Source organism: Triticum dicoccoides, chromosome 6A (assembly GCF_002162155.2).
Source record: "Triticum dicoccoides isolate Atlit2015 ecotype Zavitan chromosome 6A, WEW_v2.0, whole genome shotgun sequence".
NCBI classification, from domain to species: domain Eukaryota; kingdom Viridiplantae; phylum Streptophyta; class Magnoliopsida; order Poales; family Poaceae; genus Triticum; species Triticum dicoccoides.
This window is the reverse complement of record NC_041390.1, coordinates 509,116,073-509,138,038: the sequence shown is the minus strand read 5'-3', so window position 1 is coordinate 509,138,038 and position 21,966 is coordinate 509,116,073. Positions and strand designations below refer to the sequence as shown.

The following is a 21,966-nucleotide window of genomic DNA, read 5'->3' as shown; positions in this document are numbered from 1 at the left end:
AGGACATATCTTCTAGCATCGAAGCAGGCAAGACAATATAAACTTAATTGCTATCTTATGATCTTGTGACTTGGAGTTATTTATATTAAATTCAAAATCATCGCAGGCACAATGGAGAAAGGGGACAAAGATAGTGGTTCCGTCAACAAAGCCATCGAAGACCTGTACAACACTGTATGCAAGCCATGGACACAGAGAGAAATGTAAGTTCATGCAACTAACACAAAACACATTATTACACACGATCATTTTGACTGTATCATGTGTAAACTAAAACATTTTTCTAAATATACTTTGCAGGGATGAGCTTTTCATTACAACGAACAAGTTTGATGTCAATCTAGGCCATGTTGCCGAAAGTTTCAAGGTCGGTAATTCAGTATGCACCGAAGCAATCGAGCCCATGCTAACAATCTTGAGAAAACAACTAAATGGCACAGGGAGAAAGATTTTGTCGTTAAGCAACACTGTAAGTAAAGATCACGGCAAAATAATCACGTTTAAAACAATATATATGACTTTATAACTAAACTTACAAATTCCCTTTGTCTACATGTGACAAAACAAGCAGCACTCAATAAAGGAAGCCGATGACGAAGATCCAATGTGCTACAGAAATAATGATCAAGAACACATTAGAAAAAAAATTACTACTTGTCAGGCTTACATCATTTTTCAACATGCAAGAAGAAGAAAAACTGCAAGATTATAACATGGTAAGCAGATCAGCTTGCGTATATGTTATGAAAGGTTATTTTTTTATTTTATGTTTTTAAATATAAGAAGATTTCCAAATATTTTATTTTTATTTTTTGTTTTGCAGTTCCTTCTACCATGTTCGTTGCACGGGTTTGAGCAAGACGAAAATACAAGTCATTACTTCACCATTACAGTTAACATGCAAAAACAGCACTTTAAACTCCTTGACTCTTCAACTGCATATCCAGGCACAATAGAATTCTTCAACAATGTAACCAGCAAATTAATGAAAATATGGAAGCATGTAAGCACAGAGCTACAACTTTCACAAAAAAGCATCGACCATTTCAAAAGGGTCAAACTACAGGTGCCACTTCAAGGAGAAGACATGTAAGCACTTCCAACATTTCACTTCTTTCTTTTTTTCAATGCAAGATTCAATACTACAATTACTGAAATAATGTTGTTCTTTCGTGTTTTCAATGCAACAATTACCACTACCATTGCTCCAACACTTCTCTTCTTTCCGTTTCTTGAATGCAACAATCTTACTAGTACCATTCCTCTACATGCAGAATGGATTGCGCATTCTATATGTACATGAACCTGAAGCACTACTTCAATGATGGAACAGCAGCAAACTTAGAGCCAGAACAAGTACCAGAGTTGAGGAAAAAAATTCTATATCAACTAATCAATCAACACAGAGGGAATACCAAACTGTCATTAATCAAGTGTACAACAGGTTAGTCTTTTCAGAAACTAATCCTTACAATTTTGTCACACTAGATTAAGTAATATTCTTTTTTTAATTATTATTTTTTGATTCTAACAGATATGCTGAAGTATGAAGTTGATATGGGAGACAAGGAAATGTAACAGACAGAATGTTGCGTACTAGAAGAGTTTCCGCCAAATCCCAAGCCAAAAGAACATATTATGCATGCGACAACCACAAAAGAGCATGAAGTTATTGATATATCCAGTAAACACAAAAAGGTTATGGATGTCAGCAGACACGCCGTCGCCCAAGAATCTTGCACAGACCACGAAGAAAAGGATCCACCAATAGAACCAGATCAACCACCACCAGACGACAAGATACCACATCATTCTGAAGAGCAAACAAACGAGCAAAATATCAACAGCAATACCCCGAGCACAGATCAACTTGAACAAACAGGCACTGATTTAAAAGAGGATGGCACAAACAACGACGTACCAAATACACAAGAATAGGTTTCCGAGCAGAAGAAACAACATGTTCTTCTTCAAGAAGAAACAGGCTCGACAAGCAATCAGCAAGGCATCTACAACACCATCTCTCTAGATTTCCTAAAACCCAAAACAATGGAAAAGCATGACGAAGTTGATGAATTTCTTTCAAGCCTTAACCCGCTCCAACTACAGATCATTTATTTGTGTTCATGCATGTATTTAGCCTGAATATACACCTGATCAGAGATGGCTGCTATCGAAGTTTGTAGAGAGCTACTATAGATTGGCGGTGCCGATGGATGCATCTGATCAGAGATGGCTGCTATCCATGCATCTCTTAAACATGCTTGTTTAGCTGTCTGTATATATGCAGAAGCTCACAGTTTTGTGAATTGGATATACAGGAATGGGATGAATACATGAAGAGGTACTATTGTGAATACTTCCGTCGCTCTTTGTGTTGGAGCTCTCGACACCTGGTATAGTGACTAGTTGTGCCAGGGCATGGGGTGGTGAACCCAAAGGATTCTTTGCAGATTGGCTGATGCCATATCTTCCATCAGATTACAAGGATATCAACCTGAAGAAGTGACATGCTTCATTCTCAGGCACAGTAGTTTGTGTGTAATGTCAGAATTTCAATCAGTTCAGCCATTCTCGTAACATATGAGATCTGTCCCGACATCATTGCTCTTGTATGGAAGAGAAAAATACCATTCAAGAAATGTTGTGATGGTTATTGTACAGACTGAACTTACTGGAATAGCTTTTCAACTGAAACTAGACCTGGTCCCTGTTCATAAATATAGATGCAGCAAGTCAGCTGTGGACTCATACTTGTCGCCGTCCTCCCAGGACTGCTTCGAAAAAGTAAACCACTATCAGTATCAGTTTCAGATGATGAGATGCTTCGTGTCAATTTCCTCACATCAATCAGACACGTAGTCAAATTAAAAATTGAGCAAATTTGTCAACTGATTCCCGACACTATTCTGAAGTAAGGACTTGAAAACAACAAGGGTGCGCACTACGATCCTAGATCTCTAGCTACTCTACCACAGTATAACATAGTAGTATATAAATTGTCTCTTTCAAGGGATTCCCTCCTTGAACCAAGTGTGACCATCACCGCCGAATATGGTAATCGCCTATTAAAAAATGTCAAATGGTACAGATATTCAGGAATAAGGAGGAGTTAGCCAAATGTAGGGATCAGGCCAACTCGGCTCTATCACAGCACAATGCACAAGGCAGGGGAGATCGATGGCAGAGTATGAGTATACAACTACGGTCCGGAAGGGTACTAAAACCAGTGATTTTGTGTCAAATTTCGTTAGTGAAAACAACAACGAACATTTTTCTTTTTCATTATGGTCTTCATCAATAGTATACTAACAGATTATGCATGATTATATTATCAACTATCCCTAACATATATAACTAGTGGTCAGCGTTGTCTTTACCGTGGGCGGGAATGCTCTCACTACACTATGTGGCATATTTTGCCAAACTACGGAAAGGCTATCCTAAAAACATCTACAGAATGGCTCCGGTGTTCAGTACGTTGCAACCAGACCATAATAATCAACACTTGGAAACACCTGCTATGATCTCATAATTTAGGAGAATCTACAGCAGCAAAGCCTGGTTAGAACTTGTCGACCATAGCCTCCATTGGAGCAGCAAAGCTTGATTTTGTTCTTTAACGAGAAAGCAATGCAACTACAAATTACAGCTCAAGACACAGGATAAAGGTTCCAAACAGAGTCTGAAGTCAAAAGATAAAATGGGCTCCAATTACATCAATAAATTTTGAACTAAAACCACGACGAGTAATTTGGAACGGAGGGAGTAGACAACACCACAGGGACTTTCTTCAGAATCACCAATTTGAACTAAAACCAGGACGAGTAATTTGGAACGGAGGGAGTACACAATGCAACATCAGAAATGCAAGCAGCCTGAAGCACTAACCAGAAGAGAACCAACTCCTAAAGTGACAAATTATACTAGTAGAATAGAATGCTTTGCTCTGCCTCTTTATCTCCTGGGACGTTTCCCCTTGGAATACTTTGCTCTACCATTTTTTCAGAAATAAACTCTAACATGGTACGTACGTAGTTTACACAAACCATGCAAGCAATGATTTCATAGTCAGGAGACCGAAACAGGAGGGCGGGCAACCAGGGTGATAGCAACCCACTCTGATATTACTCTCGATCTAAGGCGAATTGTAGCGATGGAGGTACACAGCTAGAGGCGGAAGACGAGCTCTCCAGATACACACGCAACACACACACGCCGCCGCCGCCGGGTTCAGTCCTGATCCCCTGGATACCCTACTCACCAACTACAGGTGTGACTAAGTACTCACACAGCCTTGGGCTCGAACATATATGAGACCCACTGCGGCCCGCTGAACTTGTGGTTGGGCCGTCTCTCTCTTCTGGGCCGTATGGATCGTGTGCTTCCCGTCTCCGTGTCTTGGGTTGCTGCTGGTTCCCTCGTCAGGTCGTTGACACCCCGTCCTTCTTCAGAACCGACTTGACCCCAAGTCGGAGCCTGCGGAAATCGTCGCTTGAGATCTTCCACGTCTTCCCAAGTATCTTGCGTAGCCGCTTCGTCTTGCCAACGGACCAGACCTTGTTCCCTTATCTTGCGCGAGTTCCGGTGCCAGCGCCGGTCCAAAATCTTCACTGGAGTATTGAGATTGTCAGTAACTGCAGGGAGATGAGAGGAAGCGCTCGCACCTGGAAGCAGAGCGTGTCGCAACTGTGACACATGAAACACCGGAAAGATGGATGAATTGGCGAGCAGCTGGAGCTCGTAGGTGACGTCGTTGATGCGCCTGATCACCGTGAAAGGGCCATAGAACTTGAAACTAAGCTTGTGGTTGGCACGCCGAGCAACCGATGTCTGAATGTACGGTTGTAACTTCAAAAAGGCTTGGTCTCCCACTTGAAACTCACACCATGAACGATGCTTGTCTGCTTGACTCTTCATAATTTGCTTTGCCCTGACGAGGTGTTGCCTAAGGAGATCTTGCATCTGCTGTCGTTCATCTAACCACTGTTCCAGTTCTGGTGGTGGCGCTGCATGCTCTGATGTAATGCCCAACTGCCTCGGCTCCTGACCATAGACCACCATGAATGGTGTTTTACCCAGAGTCGAATGATACGCGGAGTTGTACCAAAAGTCAGCTAATGCCAGCCAACGGCTCCAAGTCTTGGGAGTGCTCTGAACAAAACATCGTAAGTATGTCTCAAGGCACTGATTCACCCGTTCTGTCTGCCCGTCCGTTTGTGGATGATGGGAAGAACTCATCTTCAGTTCAACACCCTACAGCTTGAAAATTGCTTGCCAGACCCGACTAGTGAACACTGCATCCCTGTCCGATATTAGTGCTTCTGGCATACCATGTATTTTGTACACGTTGTCCATATACAACTGCGCAATCTGGGTGGCAGTGTATGGATGTGTGACCGGCAGAAAATGCGCATACTTGGAAAATGTATCCACTACGACCAAGATGCAGTTTGCTCCGCCTGATGGTGGAAGACCCTCAATAAAATCCAAAGAAACCAAATCCCAACATCTTTTGGAGACTGGAAGTGGATGAAGCATCCCCGGATAGGGTGATCTATCTGGCTTGGCTTGTTGACATACCTGACAGGTTTGGACATGTGTTTTGATCTACAACTTCATCCCAGGCCACGCGAAGAGCTGCTTAATCCTGTTGTATGTTGCCGGGAACCCAGAGTGGCCGCCAATTGCACTGTCGTGTAGGGCACGCATAATCTGATTTTGGAGTTTCACATTGTTGCCAAGCCACACGCGCCCTCGGAAACGGATGACCCCTTGTTGAAATGTAAACTTGCCTCCTGCCACTGGTGCCACAACGAGTTGCGTGATTAATTGCTGAGCTTTAGGGTCCTGTGCATACCCTTGTGTTACTTCTTGTAGCCAAGCCGGCTGACACACAGAAATGGCATTGGCCTGTTGAGATGCTCCCAATGGGCGTCTGGACAGTGCGTCTGCGGCATCGTTTTCCGTCCCCTTGCGATAGCATATACGATATTGCAGACCAAGTAATTTTGTGAAGGCCTTTTGTTGCCACGGTGTATGCAAACGTTGTTCCTCTAAATGAACCAAGCTCTTCTGGTCCGTTTTGATGATAAATTCCGAGAATTGCAAATACGGTCTCCATTGCTCAACTGCAAGTACCATTGCTAGATACTCTTTTTCATAGGTAGACAGACCTTTAATTCTTGGTCCCAAGGCTTTGCTCAAATATGTGATGGGATGCCCCTCCTGCTGTAAGACTGCCCCAACTCCATACTCACATGCATCCGTCTCAATGACGAAGGGTTTGGTAAAATCTGGTAAAGCTAGTGTTGGTGTTGTTACTAAAGCAGTTTTTAATGCTTCAAAAGCTTCTCCTGTAGCGGATGTCCATTGGAAAGGAGTGCTTTTGCGAAGTAAATCTGTAAGAGGTCATGCAATAGTGCCAAATTGACGCACAAACCGTCTATAATATCCTGCCAGCCCTAGGAAGGAACGCACTTCTTTGACTGAAGTGGGAACATGCCATCCTTGAACTTGTTGGATCTTATCACTGTTAGTTGATACTGCAGCTGCTGAAATAGTGTGTCCCAAGTACTTCAGCTCCTGCTTGGCAAACTCACACTTGGATCTTTTTACATACCATTGATCTTTGCGCAATAGAGCAAACACTTCCCTGAGATGTTGCAAGTGCAGAGCAAAGGATGCACTGAAAACAACAATGTCATCAAAGAAAACCATGGCACACACCCTAAGTACTGGTGATAGGGTCGTGTTCATTGCTCCCAAGAATGTTGCTGGCCCCCCTGCCAATCCACATGGAACGACCTTGTACTCAAAGTACCCAGAATGTGTCTGAAACGCCGTTTTCTGCTCCTCCCCCGGTGCCAGCCGTATCTGCTGATACCCTGCTCGGAGGTCGAGCTTAGAGAACCAACGGGCACCAGCTAATTCATCCAAGATGTCCTCAATGATTGGCACTGGATATCGGCTCACAATAGTCATTGCGTTGAGTCGACGATAGTCTACGCACAGACGCCACGTCCCGTCTTTCTTCTTCACCAAGATGATAGGAGAAGAAAATGGGCTTGTGCTCTTCTGAATAATACCAGCTTTGAGCAGCTCCAACACTTGGCGTTCAATTTCTGTTTGACTTCTGGTTTGTGCCTGTACTGCCGCATGTTAACTGGTTGTGCTCCTTGCATTAAGGGAATTTTATGATCGCAGTCTCTTGACGGAGGTAGAAGGGGAGCCTTGGCGCAGTGGTAAAGCTGCTGCCTTGTGACCATGAGGTCATAGGTTCAAGTCCTGGAAACAGCCTCTTACAGAAATGTAGGGAAAGGCTGCGTACTATAGACCCAAAGTGGTCGGACCCTTCCCTGGACCCTGCGCAAGCGGGAGCTACATGCACCAGGTTGCCCTTTTAGTCTCTTGACGGAGGTAACTCTGTTGGTTCCAAGAAAATGTCCTCAAATTCCAGTAGTAACTGCACTATGTCAGGTGATAGTTCATGTGCTTGCACTGTCACCTCTGATTCAGCCCCTTCAAAATAGCATAACTGAACTACATATGCCACTGCTGCATTTTTGTTAATACTGCCGAGTTGTGTGCAGGACAGTAGAGCACAAGACCGATTCTTAGCAGCCACTCCTTGCAACACTATGGTGTAGCCACAATTTTCAATTTGCATGCACCTACATGGCCAATCAATCAACATAGGACTGTGGTACTCAAGCCAGTCCATGCCTAAGATCACATCATAAGATCCCAGAGGTATAACCTTGAAATTGGTGGAGAATGTTTGCCCTTGCGTGTACCACTGACAGTTGAGCACCTCCTGAGTACACTGCAGTTCTGCCCCATTGGCAACATAAACTTTGATAGTTCTTGGCATGTCCTGCACTCCCTGAAGTATGGGAAGCAAGTGTTGAGAGACAAATGAAGCTGAGCTTCCTGAATCCACTAGCATCAACACCTCTTGTCCTTGCAGCCAGCCATGAATTTGAAGGCAACTTGGTGCCTCTGTGCCTGCCACTGCATGAACGGACAAGTGCCACACTTGCTCTGGTTGTGTAGTATCCATTTCCATTGTTGCAGTATCCTCAGATAAGACATCTGTATCACTGGTAAACATGTCGATCAGCTCCTCAATCACATGCAGCTTAACTGTTGGGGGACAGACATGATCGTGCCCCCAACGCTCTCCACACTTGAAACAAAGCCCCTTGGCACGACGGTAATTGCGGAGTGCTGCCACTTTTGCTGCATCATTAGTAGCTCTCGTGCTTTCTGTACCCCGACGATCATCAGCTACAGGTGATGGAGCAGTTGATCTGGATGTAGGTGCTGGTAGCAGAGATGGGTTAGATGGCCGAGCACGCACAGCATAAGGTGAGAAGTCTGACTGCTCCATGCGCTTGTGCCGCTGCCCGTCAGACACCTCTTCCTGTAAAATTGCTAGAGCGCATGCTGTGTCCAGATCCGTTGGCCTTTGCACCATGACCACCGCACGGATGTCACTACGGAGCGACTCCACGAACCTCGTCGGGAAGTACAGAGGATGAGTAGCGTCAGAGTATGATATCAAATGGTTCATCAGAATTTCAAATTGCTCAATATATTCTGATACAGAAGATGTTTGCTTGAGTGCATAGAACTGTCGGATCAGCAATTGGTGCCGATCGCGACCGAAACGGGTGCACAGGAGGTCACAAAAGGCCTCCCAATCGAGGGGTCCTATTTTTGACTGCACAGACTGGAGCCAAATCGCTGCCGCGCCGGAAAAATGCAATGTGGGCATAGGGACAAAATAAGATGCATGGATTTGGCACATGGAGAAATACTGTTCACACATGGTCTTCCAAATTTTCGGGTTCTCACCCGAAAATTGGGGAAAATTGAGAGATGGAGGCGTCTGCCCCATCCCTGCAACGATTTGGCCCGCGGCCACCCCCGGGGTGGATGAAGAGCAGTGAGTGTGTTGAGATAAAGGAGTTCGGAAATCGACCATACCATTGGCCGGAGTGGCCGTCAGGGAAGAATTCCCCCCAACAGCCCGCTCCGTGGGTGTTGCAGGACGCCGTGGCCATCGGGCCCGTGGATCTCGTCCCGCGCGACCGGATCAGGGAGGTCCGGTGCCGCCAATCCACCAGAGATCGCGGACGCCGACGTGGGCGGCGCCGCTTGCAACAACGAAACAGCCTCCTGGAGCTTGGAGAACCGCGCCTCGAGGTCGGGTTTCCACGCCACGAGCTCCTCCACTTGCGCCGTCTGGACGCCAATCTGCGCCTTGAGTTCCTTGATGTCCGCACGCGTGTCGTCGCTGGCTTTGGTAAGCGTCTCCGTGAACTTGTCGAGGTACGATTTGAGAGCCGGATCCATGGTTGCGAAAAGTTGGACGCGAGCGCTCGCTTGCTGGCGCGTCTCCAGCGCGACGGCGGGGTGGTGTGTGGCCTCTGATACCACGTGATAGCAACCCACTCTGATACTACTCTCGATCTAAGGCGAATTGTAGCGATGGAGGTACACAGCTAGAGGCGGAAGACGGGCTCTCCAGATACACACGCAACACACACACGCTGCCGCCGCCGGGTTCAGTCCTGATCCCCTGGATACCCTACTCACCAACTACAGGTGTGACTAAGTACTCACACAGCCTTGGGCTCGAACATATATGAGACCCACTGCGGCCCGCTGAACTTGTGGTTGGGCCGTCTCTCTCTTCTCGGCCGTATGGATCGTGTGCTTCCCGTCTCCGTGTCTTGGGTTGCTGCTGGTTCCCTCGTCAGGTCGCTGACATAGGGCAGGAGGGGCGTGGACGGAGGAGGGGACGAGGAGCGGGGTTCGAGGATGGGAGGGGTTTGGTGGCTCGGTGTGCTAGGGTTTTCACCGTGCGCAAACCATGAACTGACCGAAGAAAAACTATCCAGCCCTCTGTAGAGCGGGGCCAGTAGCAGGCCGGGGCCGGATGTCAGCCGCAACATAGACGCAAGCGGAAGCGAAATTCGGATTGTGAAGATGAAACGGTTAATAAAAGACCAATTGGGTGAACTTGTCGATGAATCGGTCGGCCAACTCCGGTAATCGCCTCTATTAGGCTGGTCATAGCGGGGAGTAACTTAGACTAGTGTCATGCATATGACACTAGCCTAAGTTACTACCTTCATAATGCAAAGTAACATAATACTAGTATCTTAGATGGCTTCATTTATTATCTTATAGACTTATTTTGTCTTGGAAAACGTTATGTTACAGTAACATATTATGTTATCATATCTCATTAATTATTTGCCACATAAGCAATTTTTTTTTGAAATGCACTACGTTATTAGCTAAGTTACTCCCACTATGACTAGCCTTAGTAAGAAGAGTAATCCCCAGTCCCCACCTAACAATAGAGTAGATCTTTTCTCCCATCCTCCCTCACTCACTCACTCTTCTCCTTTGGTAGAGCTGGTTACTGACAGGTGATTCGCATTCTTTTGGGTAGTAGTAGTCGTAGTAGCTTGTGAAGAATCTTGGGGAAACACCACAGGGACTTTCTTCAGAATCGACAAAAGCAAAATGCAGAGGAGTTGGTGACAAGGAACCAGCCAGCTACTGACCGAGTGGTCAGATTGCAAATGCAGAGGAGTTCCTGTTGAGGAAAGATCCGTCCTCTCTGCTAACCTGGGCGCTAGATCCACTGCTAACTGCAGGTATGTGCAAGTGCAACCTACAGTGTTGACTCACATCACAAGTCGTTTTGCTCTGTTCTCTCTGTTCCTATCCAAGCATGCATTCAGATCTAGTACTACATGTCTATCTATTCTAGCTTGCATTCTGTCACTTATTTTCTACTACATCAATGCGTACTTATCTAGTCTTGGATTTGTTTCGCTGATTCCAACAAGGTATGTATGCTCAGCTCAGCTCTTCCTTTGGTATGCTACATCAATCCTACGACGAACTTTGCATCTCTTTTGCAGTTTCCAGTTCGTGCTACATCTCTAGATCAAGCACCTGCGAGGCGTACACGGATAAGTCGTTGACTCGGGAAGGCCGCAGGCATTCACTTCCTTCTCCATCGTTGCTCAAAGAAAATAGCACTTGCAGCCTTCGGACACGACCAGTTGCTATTGATTAGATTTCCTTTCTCGAATTACCATTTGATTGCACATCTACTTTGTGTAGATAACACAAGAATGGAACAAAATGTCCTGGAGCAAATACTTGAGGGCAGCATGGAGCCAACACATATTCCGCTAGTAACTTTATGGAAAATCACTGACGGGTTTTCCCCGGATAGAATAATCGGTGAAGGGGGATTCGCAACGGTTTATAAGGTATTATTATACTAATTTAGTGTTTTCTACTCTACTCCGTAACACGTAGAGATATAATACTTGAGTAACAGAGCTGAGTTATTTGGGTAACATGTGTTGTCCGTTGTGGATCCAAATTCATTTTAGTACGCTGCTAACTTTCATCATTTAATGAAATGCTCATGACAAACAGGGTGTTGTTGGGAATTGGAGTGTTGCTGTGAAGAAGATCAGGAGCGTCAAGACAATTGATGACAAGCTCTTTCGTCGTGAGGTTGGCAGCCTACTGGAGGTGAACCATCCAAACGTAGTTCGGTTTCTCGGCTTATGTTCTGATACAGTGGAGACACCAATGAAAAACCCAGATGGCAGAGGATATATTTACGCCGAGGAAAGAGAAAGATTAATGTGTTTTGAGTATATCACTAATGGGAGCCTTGACACAAAAATTACAGGTACACTATTGTTCCATGCAGATAAGAGAAAGATTAATGTCTATTTTGCGCTTTTACTTTTCAAGTCACGGCATTCAAGCTAAATTAACTAGGTGATTTCCCCGCGCGTTGCTGTTGGTTTTTAAAGATTAATTTTGGATAAAATTTGTACGAACGAAATGACCTGAATCAAAAGCTATCATTCTGTAAGCAATTGTGTGTGAACAAAGTGTATGCATATAAGCTGGACCATTGGAGATGGAATAATTAAATTTGGGGTACATGTGCTACAAAATAGTTGTAGTGGGTGATGACATGGCATATTTGGTGATGTGGAGGGTCGCATGTTGAGAGAATTAGAGTTAGCGGGGATAAAGTATTTAGGTATTATAGATGTATTGGAGATTGCATGCATCACTGCTTCTTCTTTTGCAGATGAATTAAGAGGCTTTGAGTGGGATAAGCGTTATAAGATAATTAGAGGAAGTTGTGCGGGTCTACATTATCTACACATGGAAAAACATATTCTTCATATGGATCTAAAGCCTGCCAACATACTACTAAATGATGGACTGGTGCCAAAGATTACGGACTTTGGTCTATCAAGACCAATAGAATGCTCACAAACTATGGCCGAAATGCATTTTTCACTGTAAGATAGTATCTTCACAACCATTCTACACATGTACCCTCTTATATATCGTTTATATCTTGATGCTTGATACTTTCATATTTCATGTAGAGGCTATTGCGCTCCGGAAATCCTGTTTGGTGGTAGGATGTCCCCCAAGTCAGACATGTATAGTTTGGGTGTCATAATCGTCGAACTGGTGACAGGACATAAGGGTACCCCTGATAAGGATAATGTAAGAGTGTTTTATCTCGTGACGGAAAATCACTTCTTTAAGAATCATGTTTCCGTTGCATGTTGTGGCTCCTACTGAACTTGAATACTAACGTAGATTGCAAGCCATATGTAGTTAAAATCTTACATTTACAACAACAAGAGCAATTCCAACTCTCTCTTTGAACCGCATTACATGAACCTTTTTATCTTCTTGATGTGTGGTGTTCCTTTCCCATTTGTCTTGATTGCTCCATCTAAGCAAGCTTTGTTGATACCCAAATTTTCATAGTCGTTGGGCCTAAAAAATTCTCCTTTAAGCTAACTCACATCCATCCTGAGGTTCCATGGAGTTTCTAGTGCTCGACTGGTAGCCAATTTAACATAGTGACAAAACGCTATCACTGCCCCCTCTCTTTAATGCATGCCCTACAATCATTAATTATCCTGAAATCAATAAAGCATTCTAAATGTTGGAAACATGCCAACATCTTCGAGCTTTGAATGGACCAGCTTATACATGTGTAAATCAATCAACAACAACAAATTACTATTGATCTAAATCAAGAATATTTCTTGGAGGCTATACCTTGTGACTAGTGGCGCTCCCAGGTCTTTGCATTTATTCTTAAAATGAAAATACAATTGCAATGAATTTTTAACCTAGCATCCTATTACATACCTTTTCAAGGTTGTATTCTCGCGGCTAGATATTCATAACTAGAACTTATTTGGATATATTTCAACCAATCTTTTATGTCATTTTTCTTGTGGATCCAATGCTTGTGCAACCAGCCGATAGCGGGAGCTATATGCTATCTTAGACGAATGTGTGTTTTACCTATGTCACTCTTTCATTATCTATGAAAGCAAACACACTGAAGATGTTGTGTCTCAGTGCAATAGGAGACGGGCGCTATGTCAAATGTTGTCTTGAAGCATTGTTTAATTGAATTGTTTAAAATTTACGAACAATCTTGTCTTACTTAATCATGACTGTAAGATCCATGAATAATCTAAGCCCCAAGAGTGAAAACGAAAATTACTAGAAGAAAAAGAAACAAGTGAATCCATAACCAGAGTGGGGTGAGCACATGAGCTGCCCGCAGAACCGCCATGGTGCTCAATCCGCAATGGGTATCCCTACACTAGGTGATCCCTCTATTTTGCTCCTTGCTAGCTTATCAAGTGCAGATGTCGATTCCTTAGATTTATATGCTTTACTTACGATTTTTACAATCAAAATATTGCTAATTTATAGATTTTAGATGAATACTTATGTTAAATTGTGATCCAAATTATACCATGTTGGACTAGACGTAGTACAACCGGTGTGGGCTTTTGCGTTGGTACCGACGCGTACGAGTACAACTCGTTTACTTGTCCTCCAAGGACTCTCATGTATTGCTCTCATATATACCCCATGTAGTCGCACCTCAGACGGTCTGTCGTCTCGTGTTTGTAATACTCCTCCTCATAGTGATTGTGCCTTCGTGCATCCGTGGTTTTCTCCCGCAAGGGTTTTCACGTAAAAATCTGTGTCTCTCGTGTCTCGCTTATTCTCGTTATTATCTAACAAGTGATATACAAAGCCAAGTTACAGATACGAGATTTGAGACGAGAGAATTAGGGTTATGGCGTCCTGTGCGCCGCAACCGACGCGACCTGGCGAACCGAAAACAGATCGATAAAGGAAGCCGAGTTCGACTAGATTTCCACAAGTTGCCGCTGCTGCGTATTTACGCTTGAAGCCCCGAGTACGTAGCATCGCCGAGTAGCTGCTGCTGTTTTGTTCAAGTCCCGAGGCTGGTGCTGTTGCTTCGCATCACGTCAAGCATTGATCGGCTCGTACTACTTCAACTAGTACTAGTAATTGATTCGCACGTCATCAACCGAAGCAAAAGCTAGTAGTACTACTGCTCGCCGGCCAGAAGCAAAGCAGTAGTTTAATTCACACCTGATCCACTACGTGATTTGACTACTAGTATTATTCGTCATGTCAAGCTACAGATCAAGCTTTTGGTCTTCGATTACCCGAGCTACCAGGTGCTACTGTTCCTAGTTCTTTGCTCCGCGTAATTTAAATTCTGTCAAGAATTTTTCTATCGACTTGTACTACTTTGTGCGCACAGATTTATCTACTCATGGCATTCATGAAGTACGTTTTTCCGCTGCTGGATCGTGACACAAGGTTTACCCTATGGCAAGTCAAGATGCGGGCGTTGTTGGCACAAGCCGACTATGATGTAGCACTGGATAGTTTTGGGAAGAACCGAATTAAGGACTGGACTGCTGAGGAGAAAAGAATTGATTGTAAGGCTTTGTCACAAACTCAACTCCATTTGCATAATAATATTTTACAGGAAGTTTTGAGCGAGAAAACTGCCGCCGCTCTATGGTTAAAGCTGGAAGGGATTTGCATGACTAAAGATCTCACCAGCAAGATGCATCTGAAGCAAAAATTATTCCTGCACGGGTTACCCGAGAGAGGTAATGTTTTGAATCATATTTTAGAATTTAAAGAGATTATATCTGATCTAGCTGCAATGGAGGTTAAGTATGAAGAGGAAGATACTGCTCTAATGTTACTTTGTTCACTGCCAAGTTCTTATACCAATTTTCGAGACACCATATTATACAGTCGTGATACTCTCACACTTAATGAAGTTTATGAAGCTTTGAACTCTAAGGAGAAGATGAAATTAATGGTGCCTCGTGATGGTTCAAGTTCATCCCAAGCCGAGGGATTATCTGTTCGTGGCAGGACAAAGGAGAAGAACTCACATAATGGAAACAGAGGCAAAAGTAAGAACGGCTACAGGGGCCGGTCACAATCCAGAGACAAGAAATATTGCAGATCTTGCAAGAGAGACGGGCATGACATCTCAGAGTGTTTCAAGTTGCAGAATAAAGAAAAGAGGAAAGGTAACAAACCAGGTGAAAATTCTGCTAACGTTGCTCGTGATGATAGTTCCGATGATGCTCTTGTCGTTATTGCTGGATGTGCTGAGACCAATGATGAGTGGGTACTTGACACCGCATGCTCTTTTCATATGTGTCCACATAGAGATTGGTTTAATACTTTTGATTCCACTACTTCTGCTGGTTCCGTTTTGGGTTTTGATAATTCACCATGCAAGATTGAAGACATAGGTTCTATTCGAATCAAGATGTTTGATGGCATAATCAGAACTTTGACAAATGTTCGGTACATTCCGAAGATGAAGAGAAATCTTATCTCTGTTAGTGCCCTTGATGCAAAGGGATACAAGTATTCAGGTGGAGATAGTGTTTTGAAGGTCACCAAAGGCTCCCTTGTTGTGATGAAAGGTGACTTAAGTTTGACCAATGGTCTTTATTACCTTCGAGGTTATACCGTTTCAGGTAACGCTACTCCAGTTATTTCAAAGAATTCTGATTGTGATGCTGCTAACCTTTGGTATATGCGTCTTGGACATATGAGTGAACTTGGTTTAGCAGAGTTAAATAAGAGAGGTCTTCTTGATAGATATGAGCCTGATAAATTGAAATTTTGTGAGCATTGTATCTTCGGCAAGCACAAGAGGGTGAAGTTCAACACTTCGACTCATACAACCGAAGGTATTCTTGATTATGTGCATTCTGATTTATGGGGACCATCTCGCAAGAAGTCACTAGGTGGTGCTAGTTACATGCTGACTATAATTGATGATTATTCGAGAAAAGTTTGGCCTTATTTCTTGAAGCATAAATATGAAGCATTCTCAGCATTTAAGGAGTGGAAGATTATGATTGAAAGACAAACTGAAAAGAAGGTAAAGATACTTCGCACTGATAATGGTATGGAATTCTGTTCTAAGCAATTTAAGAATTATTGCAAGTCTGAAGGCATTGTCAGACACTACACCATTCCTTATACTCCTCAACAAAACGGTGTTGCTGAGCGTATGAACATGACCATTATTTCCAGAGCCCGTTGCATGTTGTCCAATGCAGGTTTGCATAGGTGTTTTTGGGCTGAGGCCGCTTCCACTGCTTGTTATCTCATTAATCGTTCACCATATATTGCTCTTAATAAGAAAAATCCAATTGAGGTATGGTCTGGTTCACCTGCTGATTATTCATAGTTGAGAGTTTTTGGTTGCACTGCTTATGCTCATGTTGATAATAGAAAATTGGAGCCTAGGGCTGTTAAATGCATCTTTCTTGGTTATAAGTCTGGTGTTAAAGGTTTTAAATTGTGGAATCCTGAAACCTAGAAGATTATTATTAGCAGAAATGTTATCTTTAATGAATCTGCTATGTTACATGATGTTTCATCTACTAATGTTCCCGTTGAGAGTGAACAGCAGCCTACTATTCAGCAGCCTACTATTCAGGTGGAGCATGTTATTGATTCAGGTGTTTCATCTGGTAATAAAATTATTGATGCACATGATGAACCCGCCGTTAATGATGATCATGTCACTCCCACTCCAAATCAGCCTATTGTTCCACCCAGTTGGAATCTCGCACGTGACAGAGTCAGACGGGGTATTAATAAACCTGACAGGTTAATTGAAGAGTGCAATATTGTTTATTTTGCTTTATCTGTTGCAGAAGAAATTGAAGGTAATGCTGAACCTTCTTCATATTCCGAGGCTATTATTTCTGGTGATAGTAATAAGTGGATGACTGCTATGCATGATGAGATGGAATCACTTGAAAAGAATGGCACTTGGGATTTAGTAAGATTACCTAGAGAGAAGAAACCTATTCGTTTCAAGTGGGGTTTCAAGAGGAAAGAAGATGTTTCTCCTAATGATGAGACAAGATATAAAGCAAGGTTAGTTGCTAAAGGTTATAGTCAGATTCCAGGTATTGACTATAACGAAGTCTTTTCTCCTGTTGTGAAGCATAGCTCTATTAGCACTTTACTCAGTATTTTTGTCATGTATGATCTTGAGCTTGAACAATTGGATGTTAAAACTGCATTCTTACATGGAGAATTAGAAGAGGATATTTATATGGAACAACCTGAAGGTTTTGTTATTCCTGGAAAAGAAAAGCTTGTCTGTAAGTTAAAGAAATCTTTTTATGGATTGAAGCAATCCCCTAGACAGTGGTACAAGAGATTTGACACATTTATGCTCTCTCAAGGTTTCAAAAGGTCTAACTATGATAGTTGTGTTTATTTGAGAACTGTCAAAGGTTCAACTATTTATTTGCTCCTTTATGTTGATGATATGCTAATTGCTGCAAAGAGTATGTCAGATATTGATAAACTAAAAAAGCAATTGAGTAATGAATTTGAGATGAAGGATTTGGGTGCAGCAAAGAAAATACTTGGCATGGAAATATCCAGAGATAGACCGTCTGGAAAAGTGTATCTAAGTCAGAAGGGATATATTGATAAAGTTCTTCGTCGTTTTAATATGCATAATGCCAAGCCAGTAAGTACTCCGTTAGCTGCACACTTCAAATTATCATCAGCTTTATGTCCTAAGTCAGATGCCGATATTGAGTACATGTCTAGACTTCCCTATTCAAGTGCAGTTGGTTCACTTATGTATGCCATGGTTTGTTCTCGTCTGGATTTATCATATGCATTGAGTGTTGTCAGTAGATACATGGCTAATCCTGGAAAGGAACATTGGAAAGCAGTTCAGTGGATTTTCAGATACCTGCGAGGTACTTCTAATGCTTATTTACAGTTTGGGAAAACTAGAGATGGACTTGTTGGTTTTGTTGATTCTGATTTTGCCGGTGATTTGGATAAGAGAAGATCACTCACAGGTTATGTTTTCCCCATTGGTGGTTGTGCTGCGAGTTGGAGAGCAACTTTGCAGTCTATTGTGGCTTGTTCCACTACTGATGCCGAGTATATGGCTATTTCTGAGGCATGCAAAGAAGTTATCTGGTTGAGAGGTTTGTACACTGAGCTTTGTGGAGACTCATCTTGCCCTACCGTATTTAGTGACAGTCAAAGTGCTATATATCTTACAAAGAATCCAATGTATCATGAGAGAACAAAGCACATTGATGTCAGATATCACTATATTCGAGATGTTGTTGCTGAAGGTGATTTGAAGGTATGCAAGATAAATACTCATGATAATCCTGCTGATATGATGACAAAACCAGTTTCGACCAATAAGTTTGAGCTTTGCTCAGGCTTAGTTGGTATTTCTCACTAGTCCTATGGACTTTGACGCACAAGGTGTTTATGCTGATTTGGATGGAGTTATTGACTTTCTTCGACTACTGGAGGAAATTTGGATCAAGGTGGAGATTGTTAAATTGTGATCCAAATTATACCGTGTTGGACTAGACGTAGTACAAGCGGTGTGGGCTTTTGCGTTGGTACCGACGCGTACGAGTACAACTCGTTTACTTGTCCTCCAAGGACTCATGTATTGCTCTCATATATACCCCATGTAGTCGCACCTCAGACGGTCTGTCGTCTCGTGCTTGTAATACTCCTCCTCATAGTGATTGTGCCTTCGTGCGTCCGTGATTTTCTCCCGCAAGAGTTTTCACGTAAAAATCTGTGTCTCTCGTGTCTCGGTTATTCTCGTTATTATCTAACAACTTATGTATCAACACTTAATCTCCTTTGTGAATTGCAGATACTTAGAAGATGGAGGCATAGATGGAATAAATCATGGAAGAAAATACCACGAGAATACCACCAGCAAGTAACTAAATGCATCGAAATAGGGTCACTCTGCCAGAAAATTGACCCCTCTGCACGGCCCTCTATATTAGAAGTAACGGAAAATTTTCTTGAAATTGTAAGTACGAATAATCACAGTGGGAATGATAACGAATTGGCAGGTGGCGAGGTATAATTAAATTTCATATTACACAAGCTTAATGTATAGAATTTAAGATAATGCGCCTTTATTAAATTTTCTGGCCCGTGTACACACAGATAAATCTACTGGCTCACTGGGAGGATGACATGCTTGGTGTTGAGCCGCTGGAGCTGCAGTTTGGGTATAACATGCAGAAGTAGTTATTATTATGTTCAGTTGAGCTAAGCAATGATACTGATGGCTTCATAGCCTACAAGATTCAAACGACGAGCCTATTGCCATGCTCCATAGAGCCAAATAGTGACATTGTGAAACCACAATCCAAACATTGGGTGGATATTTCATTACCTATAGCTAAGTCACATGATCATGAAGAAGCATGCAAATATAGTAATAAGCAATGCACAGTGTTCATCGTGCAAAGCATTAAAGTAAATGAAGGCTATACAACGCATGATATTGAAGATATGCTTGATAAACATTCGACGGGTCACCATGTTGATGAGATTCATTTGGAGGTTGTTTCTGAAAAACCGTGCAGTAAAGAGGTACTCCCCTTGTCCCTTTTTCTTTGGAGTAATTTTTCCTCCCTCCTTTTGACTTGTTGATCATCAACAATTGCTTGGACTTTTGTTGACTTGGCTTGAGTTTGAAATTCCAGTAGGTAAAGGCCACATAGGAATAGGCGAGACTCCAGATAGCCAATTCTTAGTTCCCCGACAATCTTAGTGTATATGATCATAACTTTTTATGAACCTGAAGTCAGTACATAGCATGGAAGATCTCATATTTCTATAGACTATAGGTAGAGTAGAAGATCCAGGAAGTTGTTCTGTTCTTGGGCGCATATGCACCCGAGATGAACAGTATATTTTAGAAAATAGTATACATGTAAAGTTTCGTGATGGAAAAACATTTCTGAAGGTCTGGACAAAAACATCAATGCTCCAAAGTTCTTTCAAATATTGCCCTTTTGGGAACATTGTCTTTGGGCTTCTCCTCAACAATGTTTCTCTAAGAAAAAACATTTAAAAAAAATATGGTTTCCTATTTTTTTCGAAATTTAATGTTCACACGGGTGCATATGCACCTAAGTGCAGAAACTCTAGGTTCTAGCTTTTCAATGACTGCATAGAGCTAATGCCAAGTGAATATTTTCACCGAGTCAAGCTAGATGTTAAAACAGAATAAAAGAAGTTCACTTTTCAGCCCTTAATTTATCATTGTTCAAATTTTCCCTAAGACCCTGCTAGTTTTAGCCTTTTAGGGTATGCTTGAGGTTTCGACCGACTTGACCGCCTCATCACCATTGACTCGTCACCTTAGAGCATCTACAGTCGGGCATCCCAAACCCTCCTCAAACATCCAGGCGGGCCGTCCTGTCACGAAATTTCGATCCAAACGGACGCCTCAAACGCCTAGGCCGACCGACACCTCTCATATCCAGCCCAAATATAAGGCATATATGGGGGCGCGTGAGCTGACCTACATTTATATATACATCTGTATGTAGTTTATATTGAAATCTCTAAAAAAAACTTTATATTCGTGAACGAAGGGAGTAAAAACCAAAGGTGCACACTACAAGTCTTGTGATTAACTCTGGCATGATCCATGCTGATACAGGAGATCCAAAGATTTGGCAAAGCCGAGCCCGACGACGTGGAGGCAGGGGCGAGCAGAAGCAGGGGAACTGAGATGAGTCCCGTGGAGCCCGCCGACGTGGAGGCAGTGCTGATCTCGAAGGTCCGTCCGCAGCTCCGTCGCGTGGATGAAGACGCATTCACGCCGCATGGCATGGTGATTGGTCTTTACAACCATGGTAAAGGTCTTTCTAAATGGACCGAAATGAAGGAGCAAGCCGTCCGCGATATTATGTCTCTCGATCAAGCGGGCGTGCTTATGGCGGAGCTGCGGAATCTGGAGGACAAAGCAAGGAGGTGCTATGACGATGCGCCCGACCGCTGTTTGTCGTCGATGCAGTTCTCCAATATGCTGCTGCACGATGGCTGCTATCTGCTCTCTCTCTTTTTGGATTATGGTGCACGATCTGAGCTGGACAACAACGCCCCGCAGTACAGATATAGATATCCCGAGAGCGCAGGCCGCAGACTCTCCCGGAGCGCGTTGGTGCGCGACACCGTGTTTCTCGTTGAGAATCAGATACCTTTCTTTGTGCTTCAGAAGATCCACGACGTCGTCACAGGAGGCATCACCCAGTTGACAGTCATCCAAGAACTAGCAGTTGGTGTCCAGGAGCTTCTGCAGGCACAGCGCTTCATCAGCGAGGAGCTGCGGCTGCGGCGGGTGCCTCCGTCGACGTCCCACTTACTGCACCTGGTGCACGCCCACTTTCAGCTAAATATGCCGCAGATAATGGTAAAGAACAGGACATGGATCAAAGGTCGGTGGCGCCGTGCGACGGAGTACAGCTGCTACGCCAACCTGCGGTTCAAGCGTAAGGACTTCATGGACGGCATGGAGTCTTCCATCCTGGACGTGAGGTATCAAGAAGGTACGCTGTGGATCCCTCCCCTGCGGATCGACGGCAACACTTTGACGATCCTACGTAACCTCATGGCGCTGGAGGAGGAGGAGCATATTCCACACCGGACCGTGACGGCCTACTG

General features: G+C 43.4%; 1 protein-coding gene and 1 long non-coding RNA gene across 2 annotated transcripts; one reads left to right on the top strand and one right to left on the bottom strand.

Moving 5' to 3' along the window:
- Positions 1-1,589: 1,589 nt before the first annotated feature.
- On the bottom strand, positions 1,590-9,772 carry LOC119317551. The gene is made up of 2 exons (XR_005153668.1): positions 8,992-9,772; positions 1,590-1,813 (listed from the first exon to the last, which is right to left on the bottom strand). It is a non-coding gene; the product is annotated as an uncharacterized LOC119317551 (long non-coding RNA).
- A 1,383-nt stretch (positions 9,773-11,155) lies between these two features.
- On the top strand, positions 11,156-12,710 carry LOC119314980 (putative receptor-like protein kinase At4g00960). Its single transcript, XM_037589658.1, has 4 exons — positions 11,156-11,303; positions 11,476-11,737; positions 12,152-12,368; positions 12,459-12,710. Exons 1-4 carry the CDS (start codon positions 11,163-11,165, stop codon positions 12,658-12,660), a joined length of 822 nt encoding a protein of 273 aa, XP_037445555.1. The 5' UTR covers positions 11,156-11,162; the 3' UTR covers positions 12,661-12,710.
- The last annotated feature ends 9,256 nt before the right edge of the window (positions 12,711-21,966 follow it).